Source organism: Fukomys damarensis, unplaced genomic scaffold (genome assembly GCF_012274545.1).
Source record: "Fukomys damarensis isolate Sample0158 unplaced genomic scaffold, DMR_v1.0_HiC HiC_scaffold_14, whole genome shotgun sequence".
Classification (NCBI taxonomy): domain Eukaryota; kingdom Metazoa; phylum Chordata; class Mammalia; order Rodentia; family Bathyergidae; genus Fukomys; species Fukomys damarensis.
In genome coordinates, this window is record NW_022900926.1 from 23,290,075 (window position 1) to 23,315,677 (window position 25,603).

The 25,603-nt window shown below is 32.8% G+C and overlaps 1 protein-coding gene across 23 annotated transcripts in view; it reads left to right on the forward strand.

Moving 5' to 3' along the window:
* The window catches only part of Ahi1 (Abelson helper integration site 1), a 200,764-nt gene that overhangs the window by 66,204 nt on the left and 108,957 nt on the right, over nucleotides 1–25,603 (forward strand). For all 23 annotated transcript variants that reach the window (XR_780703.2, XR_780704.2, XM_010626547.3 and 20 more), the window contains one exon: nucleotides 8,588–8,708. Coding sequence is in view for 21 of the 23 variants with exons in the window: in XM_010626547.3 (XP_010624849.1) it covers nucleotides 8,588–8,708 (121 nt within the window). In the remaining 2 variants the exon portion in view is untranslated. The remainder of the gene's footprint in view (nucleotides 1–8,587; nucleotides 8,709–25,603) is intronic.

Consider the following 25,603-nt stretch of genomic DNA (forward strand, 5'->3'; position numbering starts at 1 on the left):
TTTTTTGTACCAAGGATCAAACTCAGGACCTGACACTTGCAAGGCAGGCAGTGGAACCACTAAGCTAAATCTCCAGCCTAAGGATGCAATTTTAAGACTAAGTGATTGGGATCTACTGTATAGTACTTTCAGTACAGGACCAGCAAGGTCATTTCATTAACTGAGATAAGTTTTACATAGTATTTAATATCTAAGAAACACCATTCAGTACTGTTGCAGGTGTACGCTGAGTAAATAGCATTGAAATGTACCCAGCAACACGTTAAAGATTTGTTGTAATCATGCTCTCCACATCTACCACTCTTTCATGCTTCTTTTCCCATTTAACTATATAACAGCCCTGAGGGACAGGTTAGTTTTAGATAGGAGGAAACAGACTTACTGAGATCAAGTGATTTGTCCTAAACCCAAATTTAATCTTTAAAAATGTTGTATACAAAAAGGCTCTTGTTTATTAAATAGTTTCAACCAAAATTCACTTGAAAACACAAAGCAGCTATCCTCCTTTTACAACTAAGGCTATTTTATGTGCAACTTTTAACTCAGTTGTTGAGAAAATTAGGTAAGAGTTGGAATGACACTGTGTTTTCATCCTTGTCTCTTCTGTCCACTTTCAAAATTTACTTGAATATAGGCCAGGATCTAGTTAGTGGTGTCACACCTGCCTGGTAAGTGCAGGGTCCTGAGTTTGTCCCCCAGTACCAAAAAAAATTTTTTTACTCAAATACAGACTCATAATTTGTCAAATATAAATACAGCATATGTATCGAAGTAAAGGGAAGGTATTCAAAAAAGGAAACTATTAGAAAAGTGTTAGTGTGTTCAGAGACTGGTTCACATAGTGTCAATACAGAGGAAAAGTTTTTAATCAGAATACCTACTGCGATGTGACAGACACATGGAAATGGTGGGCTATTGCTTTTTTCCTCATAGGGCATTTTATAGAGGAAACGTATCAGAAAGTACTGGGCTTACCCCATCACTGCGCTTCCAGTATCAGTCAGGAGCCATCACTTTTACCTAATTATCACAGATCAACAGGATATTGAATATAGACAAGGGGAAGGAAGATGGGGAGAAAAAAAGAGAACAAGCTATATTCTGACTTAAGCTGCAGATGTTCAGGAAACTTGTTCCTGATAGCAGTGATGGGTGTAATGATTGTAGCTCCAAGATTACTAAATATTTTTAAGTGTGCATAGTATATAAAAGTGTAGGGGGCTTGAGGGGGGAATGGAATAAAATAAAATTTTTAAAAATTGAATATTTAAAAAGATAAAAAGTAAAAGTATAGAAATAGTTTATTTTCTGACCAGCAATTCAAAATTATTTCTTCTTATTGTTTAAATGTATACCCTTCTTTTGGAATGCTGCCTGAATGTCCAGTGAGTAAAGTATCCTGCACTCATTTCGCCAGTCTTACGGAGAATGTACTTTACTAATCTGAAGGTGATAGACCATATCATTTATCTTTGTATCCCTAGTATTTAACAAGTTAGAGAGCCTGCTTTTGGAAAAATCATTACATATTTGAAAATTAATTAAGATATGGGAAGATTATATTTTTAATAGCAGCTGTACCGAGGTAAAATTCACATACCATATTTATTTAAACAGTCCAGTTCACTGCTTTTTACTGTGCCATCCCACTGTGATTTTCAACTTTTTCATCACTCCACAGCGAAACTCCTTACTTCCTAGTTACCATCCCAATCCTGCACATCTACAAATCCACATCACAAACACAACAGCCATGGATGTGTTTTGTGTATCCCCATTCTGAACATCTCACATAAGTGAAAGCATGTAATATGTTGTCATTTCTAACCAGATGCTTTTACTCAAAATAATGTTTTCAAGATTCCTCCATTTGTAACATGTATCAGTATTACTTCTTAGTGACAAATAAGATTCCATTGTACAAAAAGGTTACATTTTGTTAATCTATCAGTTTATAAACATTTGGGTTGTTTGTACTTTTTAGCTATTAAAATTTGCTGCTTATGAGCATGTGTGTATAAATTTTGTGTGAACATATGTTTTTATTTCTCTGCGGTTTGAATATAGAAGTGAAATCGCTAGGTCCTATGCTAACTCTTGTTTAACATTTTTGAGAAACTGCCAAACTATCTACCGTAGTGGCTGTCCCATTTTAGAATCCCACAAGGTGTGAGTGTTGTAGTTTATCTTTATCCTAACCAACACTTGTATTCTTTGTATTCATTTTTGATATATCAGTCCCAGTGGGTGAGGATTGGTTTTTCTAATTGTGATTTTTATTTTCCTTTTTCTAGTGACTAATAATGTTAAATATTTTTTGATATTGAACATTTCTATGGAGAAGTATTTTATTTAAATCCCTTGCTTATTTTTAAGTGATTTTTTTATCTTTGTAAAATTTCCTTTTAGTACTTTAAATATACTAAATATAAGTTCTTATCAGATGAATGATCTGAATGCTTTATCCTTTTTGTGGATTCTTTTCACTTTCTTGATAATGTCCTTTGAAATGAAAAGATTTTAATTTTTGTGAAATTCAGGGTATTTTTTGCTTGTCCTTGTAGCATAAGTAGGGAAACATTATATAACCCTTTGTCATATTTATTTTGACTTTTTTCTTTTACTTCTCCTGCCTTACCCTCCCAAGTCTTGGGGTTACAGGCAAGCACCACCATGCCCATCACCTTGACTTGATTTTTATATATGATGTCATTTGCCAGCCATGTTTCCTTTTGTTGCATGAGACTGTCCAGTTGTCTCAGCACCACTTATTAAAAAGACTGTTCTTTCCCCCATTGAACACTCTTGCTACCCTTGTCTAATGTTAACAACAGAATATATTTACACATTTTCTCATCTATTAGATAATAAATTTTCACCAGGTGTTGGATAAATAAGATTTTTCTTTCCTAAATCCCAACAATGTTTTTGTATTGTTCAAAGTTCATTTTTTTCTGCTAGGATTTTTTTAGGCAAATATTTATTAAGTACCTACCAAGTATTTTTTCTAGATGCTTGTGATATAACTGTGAATGAGAGCATTTTATTGTAGGGAGACAAAGGACATAAATCAGGTAACTTCAGATAATACAAGATAGGAAGAAAATAAAATAGATCCATGGTACAAAGAATAACAGGAAGTGAACAATGATCACAGAAGGCCTCTCACAGAGAAAGATTTAAGCTCTCCGTTAGTCCTTTCTTCCAGCAGTCCTAATCTAGGAAGAAGACTGGCATACTTAGGGAGCAGTGCACTGATCAGGCAAGAGGAAGCAGGGGTTGCTGACTGTTGGAGAAGTGATCTGGAGCAAACCAGCAGGCTTTTAAAGTTTGAAAGGTTCTTTCAGCACAAGGAGGCATTAGGATGGTTTTTGTTTTTGTTTTTGTTTTTGTTTTTGTTTTCATTGAGTTTATTGGTCCATTTTAGTTATACAGTAGAGTTACATTCATCATTGGGATCTTGTACCTTTACATTGACAGGTCTTGGTTCTCATTTTTTCCCTTTGTCCCTGCCCTCCCTTCACCCCCTCCTCCCCTCCCTATTTACAAACACTTTATTTCCATTTTTTCATTTTCTCATATTCTTTTCTTTTCCTTATTACCTTTCCCTAACCCTTCCCACTTTCCCCACAACTTTAGCCCTTTTCTTCCTATTTCACAATGTCAATTATCTCATTAGGATCTTATGTATTATTATAGTTTTTCACACCAGAGAAACTATTCAGTATTTACACATGTGTGACTTATACTTATTTATTTCACTTAGAAGTATATCCTCAATATGTATCCATTTTCCTATGAATGAATCTAATTTCTCACTTTTTATGGCTGAATAGTATTCCATTCTCAAAGAAGTAAAAGCAGCAAGTAAACATGAAAAAAATGTTCCACATCACTGGTCATTTGAGAAATGCAGATAAAAACAACACTGAGATTCTACCTCACCCCCACAAAGAATAGCTGCTATCAAGAAATCAACCAATAACAAATGTCGGCTGGGTTGTAGGGAAAAAGGAACCCTTCTCCATTGTTGGTGGGAGTGCAGACTGTTGCAACCACTATGGAATTATAAGGAGAGTTGGGTTTTTTTGCACTTCTTCCTCTGACAGAAAAAATAAAAGAGATGAGGATAGTTTCAAGAGGTTTATTTTTTAATAGGTTTGGAAAAGAGTTCAGGGAGTTCAAAACCAAAATTTCCCTGTGAGAGGTACAGCAGTATATGGAGAAATAAAGGAGGCGTAGGATTGGAAAAAACTTAAACTGCCGTAAGATAAATTACTTTAAACCTGAAGACATTTTGCTGAATAATTGAACCCAACTAGATCCTAATTTTAAACTTCACCCAGAGGGATCATCATACTCTTTGAACCACCAGACTTTGGAAGCTATCAGGGACTCAGAAAATCTTGATTAAAAATTACAAAATAAAACTTAATAATGACTGCTTTAAGTTGAATTCTGGCTATAGTTCATGTAGAAGTGAACTGGTGCAGATTTCTTGGTACTTTAACACTCATTGTAAAGAATCTCTTCCGCAGTTCCTCCTAAATCTCTCACTCTTCTTGGCTTTTGAAAAAAGAAATCTTAGAGCCTACAAATCATGTTTGAATTTCTCCTTAAGATACCATCACCTATTCACAGTTTAGATTTTACTCACCTAAAAATCATAGCAATATAAGCTGCTTTCAGAATTTATATAATGAGAATGTAAAAGGTACTTAGATAATTTCAGTCTCATTTTAGCTCAAACTTTCTGTTTAATCCTGGGGTTTTAATTTTTTACAACAGATACATGATTTGTAACAAAACGTTGCTTGAGTATTATTGGGTTATTTTTGCCACTAAAACTATCTTCAAATTAAAATACTATCTTCATTATTATTTAAATTTGGTAGAAATAATTGCCAGCATCTGGAGAAAGATATAAATTAGTAAACTTTTAGGAATAGTAACAGCTTGAGCATTTTTTCAATTGCAATTGAAAACCAAGAGTCACCTAAAATAATTAGATGTTTAAGTATATCTGGAAATAAGTTTTATCTCTTCCAAAGGTCTTTAATTTTAACTAGTTACTAAAAAAAGAAATTAATTGTTAGCTTATTTAGTTTTTGCATTCAATTTTGTATTTGGAGCAGTGAGGTTTCTAACATGAAAATTACGCCACTCCTAGAGGATTAATGTTTGCATATTTTGCATAAAGCTGCATATACCCTAAAAGAGTAGGCAAAACAGTTTTGTGATTAACTTGGCAGAAGTTCTAGGTAATTTTTTTTCTTTTTTTCTATTAAGAATTTCATTTGCATTTGTGCCTTTAGTTTTCTCCAATATGGAGGTATTAAACTGACTTTGGCAGACTGTGGTTTTTGCATGAAGCAAGCAGAAAAATGTGTTGTAAAAAAAAGGGTAGATTGGTATAGGGTAAACTATCTTAGCCAACCTTTCTGTTGTTGTAAAATTATTAAGCAATTCTTTTCCACAGCATATATTTCAAAAATAGATATTGCTTCACTGTAATGGTCATTATTATTATTATTATTATTATTATTCTAAATGAAGTAGTATATATATATATATATATATATATGCACGCTACCTTTGAAAATGATTTAAATTCTAATTTGAAATCAATACTAATGATAATTAACATCTCAAACCTTGGAAATTGAGTTATCTGCTCTGTTAAGTTGCTACTCATCACTTCATGGACATATGAATAATCTCCAAAGAAAGTTGTCAAGAAAGAACAGAATTCTAAAAATGCTTTAGAACTTATAACTATAATTCTTTTTCCAAACAACATCTTATTTAATAAGAATGGCAAACTCTCTGGTTAAGCAGAGACGTTTAGTGTCCTAGTGTTGGTGGCATTTTTGTATGTTTTACAACAAGTATATTCCTGAAAAGAAAGGTTATAAGAGGCATAGCATGGGGGAGGGACCATATGTAGTTACAGATAATAGATTCATATCCCCATTTATTTGCATCAGATTTTAAAATACATTGTCTGACATATAGGAAAAACGTCTTCCAAAACAAACATTTTTAAGAACTTTTTTTAAGGTGAATAAAATAGTTAAGTGATAAGTATGTCCTTTTGTATCTAGTACTTCCATTTAAAAGCACAGAAGTCCAGGGCTGAGAATTTAGCTCAGTCGTTCTGCTGCCTGCTTTGCAAGCACAAGGACCTGAGTTTGATCCCTGGTACCAAAAAAAAAAAAAAAAAAAAAAAAAAAATTAAAAAAAAAAAAAAAAAAAAAAAAAAAAAAAAAAATTAAAAAAAAAAAGAAAGAAGTCTGGAAGAGTTACTGCATCATTATCATCATACATTGTGCCTAATTCCCTTACTTCTGAATGATGTTGATTATAATAATAACATACTTACAGAACAGTTACTTGTATAGGACTTTATGGGTTACATTTCCTATATAATCTATTAAATAACTCCTTTATTTTTCTGTTTCTTCCCGTGCCACCTTCTTCTCCTTTCCCCTCCCATGTTCCTCCTCTCTGTGGCCCTCTTTCCCTCTTCATCTACCCCCCAACCCCTGTGCTGGGAATCAAATCCAGTAGGCAAGGCCTCTAACACTGAGCCAAACCCCTAGCTCTCTTTAATCTGTTTCTTATTTAATATGTTATTTAATGCTTGAACATTAAATTGTAAATAGCACTTGATAATACTATTTCATCTTTATTTGTGCTTTCCCTGTAAAGCATAGATTTTTTATTATCTCCATTTAAAGATGGGTAGTGAATCTCAAAGGTACTGATTTTATTGTTATTGAAGTACTGTGTTAATATGATTAACATTAATTTTGTTCAGCATTTAATAATAGATCCTGAGAACTTTTAAAGCTGGATGATATTTTAGCACTAATATAACCCTTACTACTTTGAAAATTATTGTTTTATAAAATGACATCATAACAGTTTATGTACTCTAGAACTGTATAAGTATATGGTCTTAATTGACTTCTCTGCTGAATCTGATAAAAGCTTCATGCTCCCAGAGAAAAAAGGTAGTTTAAGATACTGTTGCCTCTTACTGTTTGAAAGAAAAGAGAATTTACACATATATAACTAATGAGTCAAATAATGGATATGTAACAACAACCCAAGTACTGCTCTATACAGAATACCAATAAGGAATTTTTAAATACTAATGTAGTGGTGGCTGGAAATTTAGCTCAGTGGTGACTTGCCTGCCTCACAAGCGCAAGGTCCTGAGTTTAATCCCTGGTACCGGAAAAAAACAAAAACAAAAACTTAAATACTAATGCAGTGGAAGTTCTCTGTACAATTTTGATTATTTAAAGAAAAATAAAAAGGAAAAGAGCTATTTTCTGTCTTTGTTTCTGACACAGGGTCTTGCCATGTAGTTTAGGCTGACCTTTGAACTCACTATGTAGCCCAGGTTGGTCTTGAATTCACAACAACCTTCCTGCCTTAGCCTCCTGAGTACTAAGATTATAGGCATGTAATCTTAGGCCGCCATGCCTAGCAGGAAGAGTTATTTTTGTTCACTAATTTATATGCCAAAAATTATTTCATTCTGTTAATTCACAGGTTGCATATTTGCAATGAATTTCAAAAATTAGGCTGTTCTGAGTTTTCAAAAATAGAGCACATTTTATGATTTTTTAAAATTAAGAATGAATTTTTAAAATAATGAGCAGACTAGATTTTATCTGAAATTAACTAACTTTAATAATTTAATAATAAACATTTCAAACATTTTAGTGATGTATTCTCTTTTTTTTGCACTAGGTGTATTTAAAATGTACTTCTTGCACATTCTATTTTTGTGAGACCATCATACTCAGGCAATCCTAGGTTTTGTGTTATACAGCATTATATTTACTTACAGAAATTCTGCTATATCATTTTTTTTACAGTTGTGCGGTTTTTAAACAGTTTTTATATTTTTTTTCATTTTTTTATTGAGTTTATTGGTACATTTGAGGTATACAGTACAATTACATAAATTATTGGGATTTTGTACCTTTACATGACAGGTCTTGGTTCTCATTTTTTTCCCCTTGTCTGTGCCCTCCTTTTTAAACCGTCTTAAGTGTAAGGTTTTTAACACAGTGGAAGCTGTTACACATGGCAAGTGAGGTTACAGCTGTATTGTCTATGTCACCGTGATTTATGTAAACATAGTAGCACAGGTGTTTTCTGTGCAGTCTCTAAAAAGGAAGTATCTGCTTCATCCCTAAAATGCTAGAGAACATTTTAATTCCTCCTTAATTAAAGCAATCAAGGGATCACTCTTATTTTTTAAACTTTTTGCAGGATTTAGGACCACTGTATTTTAAATTATTACTAATGTCAATTCCATGATAAACAAACTTTAAAAGACTCATTTACTGTCACATACTTTAGCTTTCATTTCCACTGTATTCCTTCTTTGATAAGAAAAAAAATTCTCTTTTGTAAACTATAAAATATAGCTTTATAAATCATGTCCACTCCTTTTGACCTACCATGTGTCCTGGTTTAAGCAGTAAGTAAACATTTCTCATCCAGATTTTGCATCAGTAGCCCAGGAAATTACACTGCACTTTCTGATTTGCCTTTTCTATTGCAGGTCAACAAAAATCTCATGCTTACTTCACCACCTCCAGCCTCCTCACAACAGTCTAAGTTACAACAGTCAAACATGCTGACCGCTGATGAGATGCTACATCAGTTTGGTTTCACTCAGACCGGTGAGCCCCTTTCTTGCTTTAACTATTCTTTTAAGTGTTCAGATGCTTCTTTTTTTAATGAATACAGTTATTTCTCTTCAGAAATACAAATTCATAGCATTGTAATTGCCAGTTTTTGCACTAGATGAATTCAGTCATCTCATTTTTTTTCCTTGAAATCAAAGGTTATTCCAAAAGTAAACAGTAAACTTAGATTTGGTCACTTTAGCAGTGGATGCTCTGAATCTGTGCTCTATTAAAAAGATAATTTAAAAGTAAAAAAAAAATGTGACTTTTCAACAGGAATAAAGTTAAATCTGTTTCCCAGATGGATACAGGAATCATAGTTTATGGATAATCCTATTTTTCATTTTTAAGAATTCCACAGTTAAGTGCATTTTGGATGCAGCCTTCAGTAATAAATAGCACATTCCTTCAATGTTGGCATATTAATAAAATACATGAAAAAGCTAGTTACAAAATTGTGAATCACTAAGTTGAATTATCCAATTGTAAGCTTTAGGAGTCTGGTTTTAAATCAATTTGAATAAGATTTTCAAAGCTATCAAAGAAAAAGTGAGAAATGTTTATTTCTATAGTGAAAGATAATTTTGTTTAATGGCTATATATTTTACAGTATTTTTGCTATTACTGAATTCTTTAAGAAAGGTGAGATGGCTGAAAATTAGTATCTTTGACAAGGAGATTATAATTAGAAATTTGAGTTTGAAAAGATCAACATAATTTCCTTAGGGACAGTATCACTCTTCTAAATGGTGAAATATTTGAAATTTACATATGCAAATTACTTTAATGGTGATTTAAGTTTCGTATCATAATGAGAAAATAATTTACATTCAGAATTCCTACAATAGTCCTGGCTGTGCCATTTATTATGTTGTGAACCTTAGAGTCTTTATTTGAAGACTAAGAATGATGTTTGTAAACATTATGCATTGTTGAAGTACAAATTACATAATGTCTATAAAACATTAAGCATGGTATGATGTGAATGTAACATATTTAAATTGTAAGCATGGTGAATATGTGTAAGTTAGGTTAGAAAATACTTTTAGTTATAATTTCAAATCACTATAACAAATAATTATCTCAAACCTTAGAAACTTAATTGTTCATGTTCCTGATATCTACTAAAAGTTAAAGCAATAGTGTTAATCACTGTTACTTAAAAAGGAAGGTATGGTGTGTACCACCCCTTAGACTCTTACTCTTTGCCCCTTAAATAGATACTTGGTTTGCCTTTAGACTTTGTACTTTCAGTGACTAGAAGAGAAGGAACTTTTCTTCACTCAATTCGTACCATCTTTCTGCTGAGGTCAAAATTTTTCTGGAGATATGCCTTTTGTTCTGCATTTCGGGATTAAAGTGATAGAAGATAAATGTCTAATTGGGTTAATATATTTATTTTTTATAAAGTTCATTTATAGGGTCTTATGTTTTCCTGTCAAAAGGTGTAGACAATAAGTATAAAATGCTTTTTGAAAAATGCTTTCATTTTCTGTGGAGGGGAAGAGCAGAAGGGAAGGCTTTGAAATGGGAAAAGGGATTACCACTGAAATAGCAGGAGTAAAGATAAAGATTAAACAGCTGGGTATGATAAAGGCAAGCCTTGTAAACTTCACAGACTTACATAGGCACAATTCCATCTCCCTTCAGTTTCCGTGGCAATCTAGGTCACGAGTGGGATATCCATATTATGGATGTCTTCCCACATACACGTTATCCCAGCCATCTCATACATGCCAACACAGCTTCACCTGATTTTGCTTTGGTTACTAGTATTCCCGGCCTCATTTTAAGGCATAGCCTTCCTAGAAAATTTATTGAAGTATCACTGTATAGAACAATTTTTGATTGCAAAATTGCAAATAGTCTATTTTATTCATTAAGAAGCTAGTCTTTGTAGAAATCCTAAACCAGGAAGCAGTTGAGTAGGACCTAGACCTACTCCCATTTCTGAATGATTATAGAATCTTGAAAAGTTTCTTCAGGCTTCAGTTTTTTTTATCCCTACAGCTAAATGAAGACTCTGGATTTGATTTGTCTTTAAAATCCTGTGATTTTATTCACTGTTCAAATCAGCTTTAAAAGTAGATAATATGTGTTCTTGACCATACAGATCTATTAGTCTCAAATATAGGCCTGCAAAAACAAATAATGTAGATAAACTGTTCAAGTATAAAAATCTTACTGAAAACCTATCTGAAATACTGAAGATATGTAGTGTCTCTGTACAGAATAAGAAAAAGCTGTTCACGCAGAGCTAAGAATGGCTCACCAGTACTCATGCTAGAAGGTTTAAGTCTGGAGCCAGGGTTATTTTTATATATATAAAGTACAAATGGGACTCCATACTGGAAAGTCAGGCTGTGAATTGAGTTATATTCTGCTATAACTTCTGTTGACCTTATTTAGTCCAGGAAAGGCCTTGGCCAGTGATAATGAAGCTTTTAGAGACTGAGTGCACAAACTGCAACCCCAAGCCCACTTACTTGTCACAGAGTGCCAACACTGCAGTTAAATTTGAATGCTCAGGTGCTGGGTTGATGCTGTGGTGACTTAGCTTTCGTGCCGACAGAGAGAACTCTGCATGCCCACTGTGATACAGATGCCACAGCTTCCCTAGCACTGGTCTAGGTAATTGGAGCTACTAAAAAAATAAACATTTGTTTTCTTTGTTGGTTTTTATTTCTCACTTTCTACCATATTGCCTATTCGTTCTAAAATCATTTTAAGTTACTACCTAAGGCCCTCTCTAAGGATATGAAGTAAGTACTACTGTCTGCCTTGAAGAAACTTATGGACATGTTGGGGAGACAGAAATATGTAGCAAATTAAGTCAGTGTAATAAATTCTGAAATCACAGTATAAACCAAGTGTCACAGGAATAAAAATTGAGTAGAATAGCTAAGAAGATTCTCAGACTACATGTGCAAAGAGAACTCATATTCCCTGACTCCAAAACCATTTCTTTACCTCTACTTCCCTTACCATGTACCAAGTCTATGTGATCTCAGCAATCTCAGTTATTTAGGGACAATTAAGAGCCATTCTTTAAAAAAAAAACAAGTTTTTATTTGCTAATAGAAAAAGATCATCTTTTCTCTGGAGTTTAGTTTCACATCTTTTTTGTTAGTACATATTTTATACATATAGTACACAGATTAGAGAGTTTTCATTTTTTATACATGCACATAACATACTTTGAACATTTTTTACCCCAGTTTCAACCCCTCATTCACTCGCCTACATTTCTCTTTCCCTCCTTTCTACTTGCCCATGCCATAGTTAGGCCTTCAGCCTGATATCCCCAGTGCAGTGATTCCTACACCTACTTTAATTGCCCTGAATAAAATCTTCCTTTCTATGCTTTAACAAGTATCATTGGTTAATTTTTTTTCTTTCACAACACTCAGAACCTGACATGACTGAGGAGTGGTTTGAGCCTTGGAGTAGCTGGAAATGATAGAATAGAATCTGTTTAGGGAGAGCTTGGTCTGCAAAGGTAGATTGAGGGCAAACTTGCACCATACCAAGGAATTCACATTTTAATCTATAGGTACAATGGAGTTACCCTAGATATGAGTATAAAAGGGACATGATTAAATAGATTTTTTAAAAAAATACTCTGATATGTGTGTGAGATGAGCTAGAGAGGAAAAAAATCTATTTACAGCTCTTATGAAATACTTATTTTAGGAACTATTCATTAGGTTATTGCCCTAAATTCTTAATAAATCCGTTAATCATGTTAAAATGAAAACTATATTGTTTCCAAGTAATTTTATAGGAAATAAAATTGCAGTTTTAACATTTTGGGTTAATATTGTTTATAGTCCACTTAAATGCTTTAGTATCTTGTGAGTATTGTTATCCTGCATCTCAAAATTGTTTCCATACTTTTTAATATAATGAAGAAACTGTAATAGCACTTTATGTTTACATAAACATTTACAGAATATTTTTACATATATCTTCACTTGATCCAAATCTCTGAAAAGAAGGTAAACATGAAAATCATACTGAATGAAATCATCTTAAAGATTAGGGTATCTTGAAACTTTTATTATTCAGTCCATTTACAGTGAGCCTTAGAACCAGAGGGACTGACCTGCTGGAATTCACTGTTAACAGCACTCATGGCTATCTCAGTACCTCATCCTCGCTATAGCAAACCACCTTTCCCTAGAGGAAGGAGGGTACTTGCCAAGGACACTGCTCAAGGTCCTTTGTCCCTTCACTTTGACAGCCAGCAGTAGTCCCTCTGGCTGAAGGTATTATCTTTTGTTTTTCTTTTTCTTTTACTAGCTTTAGAGATCTGTGATATATTATGAGGTAATAACCTAAACAAATGCTATTTGGAACAAGTGTCATTTTTTTAAACTGAGGTGTCAAAATATCTCAATTTCTGAGTATAGGAACCCTTATGCACTCAATCAGTTCCCAAAGGAGGGTTGGTTGTAAGTCAGTATAGCTGAGATCTGGATGTTTACCTGGGTACATGTTATAGATAACATGAGGCAGAATCTTCATTAACCTAAGTACTAATTAACCCAAGTTGTTTGTATGTTAGGTCAGTCATAACTTGAGGGTCTGCTGTAATGAACTTATGTTTTTCTTTGGTCTTTAGATATAATTGTTTGCAAATTATTAGATTTTTAAAGGCCTATTCCAATGTGATTAGGCTGTGTAGTATCCAATAAAATCTACAGATTCTATAAAAAGAAATTTTATTCTGTGATACTTTGTCTAAATCCAGATTGCATTCAGCTACCTTAAGTGTTCTCACCATAGAACTAAACTATTTAATTTGGCACGAGGCGGTATCAGCCTACAGACCTTACTATGGCTAAAGCAGGATTGATTAAACCCAAGAGTTCAAAGCCAATTTGGGCTACATAGTGAGACCCTGAGTGAGACCTTGTTTTTTAAAAAAGAAATGTTTAGTAACAAGATCACTCTTGGGCCTGAGATTTAGCTCAGTGGCACCACACCTGCCTGGTAAGCACACAGTCCTGAGTTCGATACCCAGTAATGGAAAAAAATCACTGTTATAAGTGGGTGGGTTAGAAAAATTAGCAGAAATACTTACTAGTAGTGGGGTATTCATATCAGTTTTGCATGTTTACATTTGAAGGACAGCATATTTCATTTTATGTATTTATAGTTCATCTTTTCACAGCATTGATGTAAATTAAATTTAATTTGGTTTAAATAGATAAGAGAAATGAATCATTTTATTATGAGTTTATTCATATAATCTTCATATTGTCTTTTTTTATTGTAAACTTGAAGTTTGGATTATGTCTAAGATGGAAACATGATAATTCTTGTATTTCAGAGGAAACATACATTTTGGCAAAAATTAGGAATTAGAAGGGCTCTCAGTAAACACAGCTAATGACAAAAAGGGATTTCCATTTTAAGGAAGCTTCAAAGAACTTTCTTATCCCATTAGAGTTGGCAGAGCTTTCTGTTAGTATTGGTCAACAAATTGTAACTATTATTGAAAAAAGATGTTTCACAAATTCTGGCTTTATACTTTCAGAATTCCAAATGGTGAGAATTAATTGTTAACATAATCTACGTAACTACCAATTTTCTATAGACAGATGTCCTTAAATATACTTTTTTAGAAGTAAAAAGAATCAGAAAATGTTTTTATTGTGCAATTTTTAAAAGTAAGTATTTGTTTTCCTAAACAGTTGCTTTTTTGAATTCTGCCTCTGTGTTATGTGGGCTTGCTTGGACTGTCCCAGAAAGGCTGGGCCTGATCCTGGATTATGCCACCTCACAGCTGTTTGCTTAAGTAGTTGACTTTCTCTAGGTAAATGTCTATGTTTTCTACTTCGTAGAACTGTTAGAGTTATAAAACATATTTTAATACTTTGAAACTTATAAAATATTGTGAGAATAAACATGAGGTTGAAAGAAATTTGTTCCACTGTCCTAGTTTGAAATCCTACAATTTGCATTTTGGCCAGAAGCATGGAAGAAATTTTATTTTAAGGCCCATTTTAATAAAATGTATTCTGAAGCTTATAGGAAAAACAGAATATCAATGAGACAAATAACAGATATCAGGGTTTTAGAAGCATGCCAAAAAGACATGAAAATAAGGTAATTTTAAAAGGAAATTTTTCAAAGAAGCATCTCAATCTTGAATAATCCCCTAGAACACACTTAGCTTTTGAACATACTTCGCTTTTCCACATAAGTACCAAGTTCAGTCCATCTTTGGAATGTGATAATTCAAGACATTAAGATAATTAAAATCAAGGTAATGGGCCAAAATCTATGTATAACAAGCCTTTGTTCCAGACGTGATGAAACAACCAAAACTGCAAAGAATTCTATTTTTCTCTTCGTATTTGACTATCTCTAAAACACAATCTTAAGAATCATCAGAAAAATCTGAGGTACTTCATATAATACTATTTTGCACCATGTAGCCTTTTTCCCCCTCCAAAATATGCTGTTCTGTAAGTAGGTAATGTCAAAATGTGTAGTTTATCAGAATGTTTTAATAAATTTGTCCATTAATAGAAGCAGAGGTACATAGAGGAATCAACTTCAAATTAAGAATTAACACCAAATTTCTAACTCTACCTTTATTGATCAGAAAGTTACTTAATTCTTCAAAAAATTCCTTACAGTTTCCAATTAATATGTTAGTGCTAGTTGTTCACATATAAAATTACAAACCCTGCCTTCAAAAGTTAGTAGCGTTTTTTTTTTTTTTTTCTGAGAAACAGACAAGGCAGTTATAGTGCAATGTACAGTGCCTAACTCAAACTGAAGGGTCTGAGGTAAGCAAAGAAAATATTAAAGGTTTTGTGATTCTGATTGAGTTTTGAGAAGACTGGTCTCCATTAAAAGGGAGGGACTCTAAGACTGAGGGGTGGGAACAACTTGTGAAATTCTTCATATATATAGTTAACGTTATGCCTGGAATTTCTGCTTTGAAAAGACAGTTACAGATCTCATGAGCTAAGAAGAAATATGAATCACTTTTTAAATGATTAAGCATCCATAGGTTCTTACTGTTATCCTTAATTTTTCTAAGCATTACTTCAGTAATAGCTTAATTTTTTAAAAAGTTGTGATAAAAATGAAGACAGGATAAAAATATGTCAGCCTGTCGAACTTAATCTTCCTAATTCAGTTATCCATCTAATCTCCCAGAGCACAAGGATTACGTAGGTAATGTTGATATCATTGCAATCCTTTTCTCTAACCACCAGTCAACCCAAAAACCCTAGAGATGGGACTGATTCATATTGGGATTTTCCTGGTCACTGGGCAGGCCATTTTAGTCATTTCTATTTTTTCTTTAATAAATGACTACAATATTTTATGTTCCACTTACACAAAAACTACATTGGAAACTCTGAAATTGATGTTGTTATATTGGAAACTCTGAAGTTGATGTAAATGTATAAGGTGCCATTTCAGTACTTATATGGTGTTATACAAAGTAATTCTCCAATGATCTGAATTAATCTGCTAGTTAAGTATTATCTGTAATAGCTCCTGTATTTTTAAAACTATTGTGTAAATTAGGTATTTCTAAATATGTTGATAATTTAAAATATATATACTACATTTCCTAATTTTAAAATCATTTTTGTCAACTGTAGTTAATAACATTCTTAATGATTCTTTTTGCATAGGGAATAGTGATTCTCATGAGATATTAAATTTTTACTAATAGCTTCTGAGGGGAAAATATGAATGTAAACCTTCCTTCTCTTAAATCACCATAGTCAAATGAGCTTGAATCAGCCTACTATTTCCTTGCAATTTGATTTGTAAGAAGCTATTTTAGATGATATCTGCATGGCACAGATGATTCCAGCCTTACGGTTTTCAACTTTTTTTCCCATTTGGAAACCTACTTTAAACTTTTCTTTTTCAGACACATTTCTTTGTGCATTGCTGTGCGTATTTTGTTTAAGAATCTTATAAATATAGTTGTCATAGTTTACTGTAGCATTTATACAGTGCTGTATTAACAACCAATGAAAAAGCAAACAAATGAAAATCATAAGCTATAGGAAGTTTTTAAAAATAGAGCTTCTTAAAAGCTTTCTAATGAATATGAAAATTATATGATTTAATCCTAACATCACCAAAGTATGAGCTAACTTGTTGAATTTGTATTTCATAGATATTCTGTTTATATTTTCTAAAGCTTTCTAGTTGAAATGTTAATAACTTACTAATTTGTCATATTTATATTTTAAAGATTTATAGAAATTGTTTTGCCAATAGCATGTTTTCAGTGATCAAATGTAAATTTAGGGAAATTTGAACAGAACTTTTACAGTACATGTGACTCTGAAATACAAAATCTGATATCAGAAAAAATATCCATGGCCAGGGATTTAGCTCAGTGGTTCAGAGGCCTGCCTTGCAAGCAAAAGGACCAAAGTTCAATCCCTGGTACCAAAAAAAAAAAAAAGAAAAAATATCCAACCTCAAACTTATGTTCCAAGATATATAAGCTAATCATTTTTTGTTCTATATGTTACTGAAATGTAATCATTGCTATGAGTGAACTTGAGTTTCTCTTGAAAGAAGTTTCTCTATTTTACTTTCCTGTCTCGTTTCTAGAAGAAGCTTTACCATTCTTTCAGGTAAAACTTCAGATTCATCTATGACTCTTTCTTCCATTTTCTAAGTAGTTTATTTCTTCTTTTTACTCTAAATCTGTCTTAATTTACCAGTTGTACCTTTTCTCTTTCATGTCTTACTTGTTCCCATTTTTCTATTACCAGTTTTAGAGATGTTCTAAGGCTTTCCAAGTTCTTTACATCTTCTAAGTCTTTCTCATAATTACCAGAATGAAAATAACAGGGTAATGTATCTACTCTAAAAGATTGTACTCTTTCCAAACAGTTTGCTCAATGTTATTTTTAGAAACAATTCCACTAAATTTTTTTTTCAGTTTTGACCTGTGGTCAATGCTGGGCAACCTCCATTTTCTGTGGGGTTTTCACCCTGGGGCTTAAGTGTTTTATGTAATAACCTCTGGGTATCATTTTATTCACCCTTTATCAAATATGCTTGTTGTATATTCACAGGTTTGTAAGTCATAGCTTCCTCTACTGTAATGCCCTCATATAAGGTTTCCAGACAGATGTTTCTAATCACTTCTCATCTTCTGTAAATTTATTGAAATCTCTAATCTTTTCTTTTCAAGCTCAGTGGTGACCTTCATGTTGATAATTCCAGTGGTCAGTTCTTCACCCTTATCTTACTTGACCTGTCAGCAGCAATTGGCACATTTGGCCACTGTGCGTGTGTGTGTGTGCATGTGTGTGTGTGTGTGTGTGTGTGTGTGTGGTGTGAGGGAGGGGAGGGTACTGGGAATTGAACCCAGAGCCTTCACACTGATCTACAACCTCAGTGTTTTATTAATTTTTTTTTTAGATAGTGTCTGAGTAAGTCACTAAGTTGCCCAGGCAGTTGTACTTGCAGTCTTTCTGCTTTAACTTCCCAAAGTGCTAGGATCACAGCGATGTGCCACTACATGTAACTCTAGCTACTACTTAATGCATGGCATGGTTTCTGGGACACCACACTTTCTTGGTTTTCCTCCTTATTAGTCATTTTTCTTTATTTTTCTTTTGCTGATTCTTCCTCTTTTCTTCTATGCCTTTGTGAGTTATTACACCACAATTTGACTTTTGATTGTTCCACTGCAATTTGACTTTGACTTCCTTTGTTCGTATCCTTAGTGATACCATGACTTTAAATAAAACTTAAATGCTAGTGATTACAAAATTGTTATCATCAACCCAAGCTTTTTTTCTGAGTTCTAATTTTGTATAGTCCATCATAGATGATAACCCCTGTCCACATGTGACTACTGAATACATGAAATGTGGCTAATGTCATGTAGAACTAAATTTTAATTTATTTTAATGAATTTAAATTTTAAAACTGCATGTGGCCAGTAGGTACTGTATGAGAGTGCAGATTTATAAATTCTACTTTTATGTGTCTTCATTATCTGCCTCCATATATATTAAGTGTTACAACATAACCAATTACCAGGTTTTTTAACTGAATACAGATAATGTTTATAATATGTTGTTGAAGATTTTATCGTATTTCATCATCATGGTTTTAAAGATGGTATTAAAAGCAGTCTTGATTGACTTTCTCAGGAACTCTAGAAATATTCTTATTGTTCTTTATTTAAAAAATACTTGAGGGCCAGGGATTTAGCTCAGTGGTTCCGCCGCCTATCTCACAAGTGCAAGGTCCCGAGTTCAATTCCCAGTACCAGTAAATAAATAAATACATACATACATACAAACTACTTGGTGATTCTTGTAGCACCTGGCTAAGAAATCAGAGACACCTGAATTTAAAAATGTATTATTTTACTTTTGTTATGGCCGTGAACAAGTTATTTTTATCTTAGAAACTTGTCATTTGAAGGTAGAGAGTAAGAAAATGTTTACTACAAGCAAAGATTTTTAAATTGCAGAATATGTTGGCAGCAGAAGTTACAAAAGTTTGAATATTTAAACTACTTTAATCATTGAACCTTTTAATTTTAAATTTATCAAACTTCCCACTAAATTTTGCAAAGGGAGAGCACTGTGTTCTTAATTAAACTACATGAATATTGTATGTTAAAATCCATATTCCTGGGCTGGGGCTTTAGTCAGTTGTTTCACTGCTTGCCTTCCAAGCACGAGGACTTGAGTTCGATTGCTGGTACCAAAAAATAAATAAATTAAAAAATAAAATCCATATTCCTCTGATATATATGTATTATTTCAAAATATAACTTTTAGGGATAATTATTTAAAATTTCCATACTAAAATGGTTTTTATTCTGAAATAGGAGGCTTTGAATGTTTCAGCTGCTTTACCAGAGCATAATTTATATCAGAGTGACTTTTTAAATTTACTGCTGTGTCTCTGGAGTAAAGGAAACTGTCAGTAATCAGTTTACTCATAGGTGAGAATTAAAAGAAGAATAACAATAATTTCATGTGGCTGCAAAAGGAAAGGTGAGAGGATTGGTTATAAAGTGATTGAATTATTTTGACCAGGCATGATTTCATTGTTTCTTTTATACTTTAATAAAGTTTGTTATTAGCCAGAAGATGCACATCACATTTCTTATAATCTCAAACCAAAAATGGACAGTTTTTCCATTTTAAGCTAATTAGGCATACAGGTGAAATTACTATAGAGTATATTTCCAAATATGTAAATTTTAATGTAGCTGCTTCTTTAACTTTTTTCCTGATAATCATAATGCATCCTTTTGAAGAAAATTAATATGCCATAACTTTTAATCCATTCTTCAGTTTCTAGGTATAATTTTTAGTTTTTCAATATTTTAAATTGTGAATACATTTATATATACATTATGTTGACCATATCTCTGATAGTGAAAAAGTTTTAACTCAAGGAATGTAAATAAGATCCTAATGGTATAATTGACATTGTGTAATAGGAAGAAAAGGGCTAAAGGTGTAGGGGAAGTGGGAAGAGTAGGAGAAAGGAAATAAGGAAAAAGAAAAATATATGAAAAAATGGAAATAAAGTATATGTAAATAGGGAAGGGGGGTGAAGGGAGGGTAGGGGTATGGGTAAAAAAATGAGTACCAAGATCTGTCATGTAAAAGTACAAGAGCCCAAAGATGAATGTAACTGTACTGTATACTTAAAATGTACCAATAAACTCAATGAGAAAAAAAAACTTGTCTTACTCCATATTAATCATATATACTTGTTCCTTCCATTTATACACCGTTATCATTTTAACATGTTTTACATCGGTATCATTCAGCTATTTTATGTTTCTTCAAAAGTGGTGAGTTTCTTCAAGTAATAATTAGTTTGTATTTACTGATTTGGATTAGGCCAGACACTGCCTAGTGTCAAACAAGCAGCTCTTTATGTTTCCTTCTGTAGCCAAGGGAAAATATGAAATATGATTTGTATTATAAAAGTAATAATTCTTGAGTCATTTGTTGTGTCTCAAAGTAACTTTCCTAAGATTGGATTTGAAACAATAATACTTAGTTTTAAATATTTTCATTTGTGTCTGCTGAGAGATCTGGAAATTCAGATAAAAAGGACTATCTAAATTAAGTTCCCATTTACTCTTTCTTAGGTTATAATCTGCTAAGACTATACTCAGAATAGCCCTAAGGTTTCCCTTAAAGAAATGAAGTGCGTACTTTTGCATGTTGTGGTTTAGTTAGTTTGGTCTGGATAGTGAACAGTCCATGATACCAGAGAATTTACTGGTATTGCTTTCTGGAAATGAATATCCATCACTTATTGAAAATAGTCAACTAACAGTGGAAGTAAAGTTTAGGAAACAGATCTTCTGGTAATGATAGACACCTTGAGAAAAATGTTCTTTTGTATTTTCCAAAATTTTAGGTCACATTTTCAGAAAGCTTTTTCCTTGCATGAAGAGAGAATACTGTGTAAAAAGTCACTCTTTGTGTTGTTCTTAGGCAGCAACTTGCCTACTAATCTGAGGGCAAAGTTGATGTATATAGAAACTGACAAATGACTAAATGGGGTGACTGGTCATTTTTTTAAAAGTCAGGTTTTGTATTATAAATGGTTAAATAAAAAGTGAGATGCTGTTCTATGAAATTTATATTTTCTCAACTTTCTGCTCTAAAAAATATTGTCCTATAATTCCGTAAAGAGTAAAACTTGAGAATGACTTTGACTAGTTTTCATCTTTTTTTAGCAGAACTAGAGGTGTACTATATTTTAGAAATACTCTAATGAAGGCTGTTGCTCAATTTAAAAATAAAAATTTCAATACTTTAAAACTTAATTCATGCAGTTCAACATCTGTGGAACACCTACTCTGTGATAGGGACTTGCTCAAGCTCTGGGCAAATTGGGAAAGTGGGAGTTGAAGTCCTGCCTTCAGAGTATCTCAGTGTGGTGAGGGAATCTATCCGGCAAAGAGTGGTGATACAATGGTGGTGAGCTTTATAGGAGATATGCATGAGCACTGTGGCACAAGTAGGGATAAATACCCAATTAAATATGTTGCCTTTGTAAAATACACTGAACTTCATGATTCTCATTAGAAATCTATGTTGTCTCTCTAGTAAAGAACAATACTGTCCATTTTCAGTGATAGTTTAGAACTAGGAATCTTGATTTTTGTCATTGGCCATTTATAAGTGCCATGATCATATAATGACCATAATTACTGTACCATTTTCTTCAAATTTGCCTCTCAGAGTTATACCGGGGTCATTATTGTGAGAATACATGACTAAATAGTTATAAAACAGTATAGTTTTTTCATATTGATGAATAGGTATAGATTTGTATGTGTAAATTTGTGGTGTGTGCTTGCTGTCCTGTGGAAAGGAATTAAGTCCTCTATGTCTCATGGCTGTTAAATTTGAGAAAAGCATAATTTGAGCAAGTTTTTTATTTTGGCCAACTCAGAATCAGTCAGCAAAGCTTGTTTTGGGGGTGTATGGGAATAGGAAGTTGTCCCTTTATTTCCTTCTCTTTTTTTTAATCCCTTTGGTTGTGGTAGCATTATAAAGTTTGATACTTTCTTTTTGTCACTTATTAGTTTTTTTTTTTTTTTTTTTTTTTTTTTTTGGTACCAGGGATTGAACTCGAGCCCTTGCATTTGCGAGGCAGGTGGCGGAACCACTGAGCCAAACCCCTGGGCCTGTCATGTTAGTCTTTAATTTGCATTTTTAAAAATGAGTTTTTAAAAATTGAAAGTAAAAACAGTAAAAAAAAATGTTAAAGAGAATTATAAATGCATAGTGTAGCAATTACACAAATTAATAAACTTAATAGTCACTTAACTCTTACAAGGGAAAAAGTAGTAACATAATGAACATGCTTTCTAATTCTAAGACTGACTAGATTATCAGAAACTTCTTCTAAATAATGATGCTTATGCTCAAAGTTTTTAATTTTTCCCTAGAATTTAAATTATAATTTTAATAAATAGTCCTGAGAAAATGGGTTCTTGCCTTCTCACATTCTTAGTACCTCACCAGTATAAGGTGTTTTCGTTGCAAAAATTATTTTCATTAAGTTTATTGGTACATTTAAGGTAAACAACACAGTTAATATTCATCATGGGGATCTTGTACCTTTACATGATGTATCTTGGTTCTTATTGTTTTCCACTTCCCCTGCCCTCCCTTCACCCCCTTCTTGTTATAACTTTGTTCTATTTTTTAAATTTTTGTTTTGTTTTTTAATTATAAAGGATGTTAATTCCTACACATTCTGGTTCTGTGAATCCAAAATTATTCATATAAATACCCACCTAGTATTTACTTAGTCCCAGGCACTAGGTTCTCTGGGTGTCTCAGTGAATAGAAAAGGTAAAAATCCTTGTATAGCTAATGTAAACTGTACTTATATAGGTAAATGTTCTCATCTTACCTTCTAATGTAAAAAAGACTATAAGAAAATAAATAAAAATCGAATAAGTGACAAGGAAAGTATATTAATCTGCTTTCCATTGCTGTGACAAAATGCCTGAGGTAATCAACTTATAAAGAAGAACATTTTGGGTGGGGTATTTAGCTCAGTGGTTCCGCCACCTGCCTCACAAGCACAGGGTCCCCAGTTTGATACCTGCTACTAGAAAAAAAAGTAGTAGAAGAAGAAAAACTTACTTTGGCTCATAGTTTCAGAGGCTTCACTTTGTTGATATGGGCCAGTGGCAACAAGCTTTTGGTAGGGCAAAAGATGCTCAGCTTCTGGTTACCAGGAATCAAAATTGAAAAAAGAAGGGTCAGGGTCCCAATATTCATCTTTGAGAACCCCCCCATGACCTAACTTCCTTCTTATGGGCCCCACATTCAAATAGTGTCTTTAAGGGACAATTAAGATCCAAATCATAACGAAGGGGAGGGATAGAGTCATACTGCAAGAGGATTTAGGTTGCTATTTAAATAAAGCAGTCAAGGAAAGCTTCACAAAGAAGTTGATATTTGAAAAGAATTGTACAGAAGAAAGAAAAAAGCAATCTGAGAGGATAGTGTCCCCAACCAAGGTCCAGAACAGGAATGTATTCAGTGTGCATTTTCAGCAGCAAAGGTCAGTATAGCTGGAGTGGAGGGAATGAGGGGGAACAGAAGATTGTAAAACAAAAGAGATATTGCGAGGCCAAATTGTACAGAACTCTGTAGAAATGAATCAGGGAGAAATTCAGCTCCATCTTCAGTACGGGCAGTATTCACAGAAGGTACATTGTGAGAAGGGGAAATGGATAAGTTTGTATAGCTTGACAGTTTACTGCAAGGGAAATGAATGTGCATGCTAGAGAGTGTATATGATTTAGTGACAAAGTTTGGATGTATAAGGCCTCATAAGGCTGCTTTTTAAACTAATTAGTATAAGATTCACAATCATAAAAGATGCTAGATAGATTCCAGCCACTAATGCAAGTTAAAAGATAGTTGCAATTACTGAGGGGAAAGAGGAACTTAAACTTTTCTTCAAATGTATTTTTCCTAGTTGTAAGGAAATAAATCTAATGAGAACTATAAATAATTCACACTAGACTGATAGTAATTTTCTATAAAATTTCCTAGAAATTACTATTTTTCAGTTAGTTAATAAACTTGTTAATCATCATATAAATATTAATAATTATTCATGTAATTTTTTAGGTTTCTCTTATTTTTCAGGAAAGTAGTTAATAAATACCAGTTTGTTGACTGCTAGTTTTCAAATAACACTGAAAAATTTTCTCAGAAAGAACTTAAAACATATGTACTCATATAGAAGATTTTACTTTGTTCAGAGCCATTAAAGATTTGCCTGCTTATTATAAGTTCATTTAATGCCTGTAATTTCCCCACCTTCATGTTGAAAACATTTTAAACCACAAAAAAAGTTGAAAATAAAATAAGCCTCTACATTCCCAATATAAATTACCTCATTCTTTCTGAAAACCTCATCATACATTTAATAAAAACGAATAATTCTCCTATATAACCACACAAATATTATCTTTCCTAAAGTATTTAATGATTCTATAAAAATAGTTGGGACTTGTATTCCCCTTTGTCAGAAATGCCTCAAGCAATTTTTGTGTAGTTTTATGTAGTATACAGTTTAGGCTTAAATTTACACTTATTTTAAATTTACATTTATTTTAGTCTCATTTCATTTCAGTGCACCTAAAATCTGTTTTTCATGATACTTACTTTACATTCTGAGTGGGATAATTGTCCTATAAAATGTCCATTGTTTTTAATTATTTCATTATGGTGACATTCAAGCTGAACTTTCAACCAATAACTGGTATATACTTTTTCGTATCATTTCATATGGCATATAAAGTCAAGTTTGTGTTAACACAAACATCCACTATTGTTGTTAAAAGTTCAGTACAGTGAAAATGAACACCAGATCTCTTCACTATAAAAATAAATTTTTTTCTTTTTTTTTTTTCCTTTTTGGTACGAGGGATTGAACTCAGGTCCTTGCACTTGCAAGGCAGGCCACCGAACCGCTGAGTTAAGTCCCTGGCCCAATAAAATTTTTTCTTTGCAATTGCTGATCACTGTGATCTGTAGGACAGTACCTTGAAGTCCTGTGAATGTCTTGTTCTATAACAACTTACTGTTTTAAGCATCACTTGATATTCTTTGATGCAGTTATCATAGTAGGAAGGAATACAAAATGATACTTTTATAATGCTGCCATTGTTTCTAATTCAGTACCTGATGTTCTTCAGTCAGTTGGAGTGATTACTGTTTTTCCTTTCCAATCTCTCCTTTTTGAGTATTATGGATTTTTTCTTTGCGTTTGTTGTATTTCTTTACTATCATTCTCTTTCATGGCTCAAACTGTCCCCTAACTTGACAAAGGATAACCTTTTATGCCTA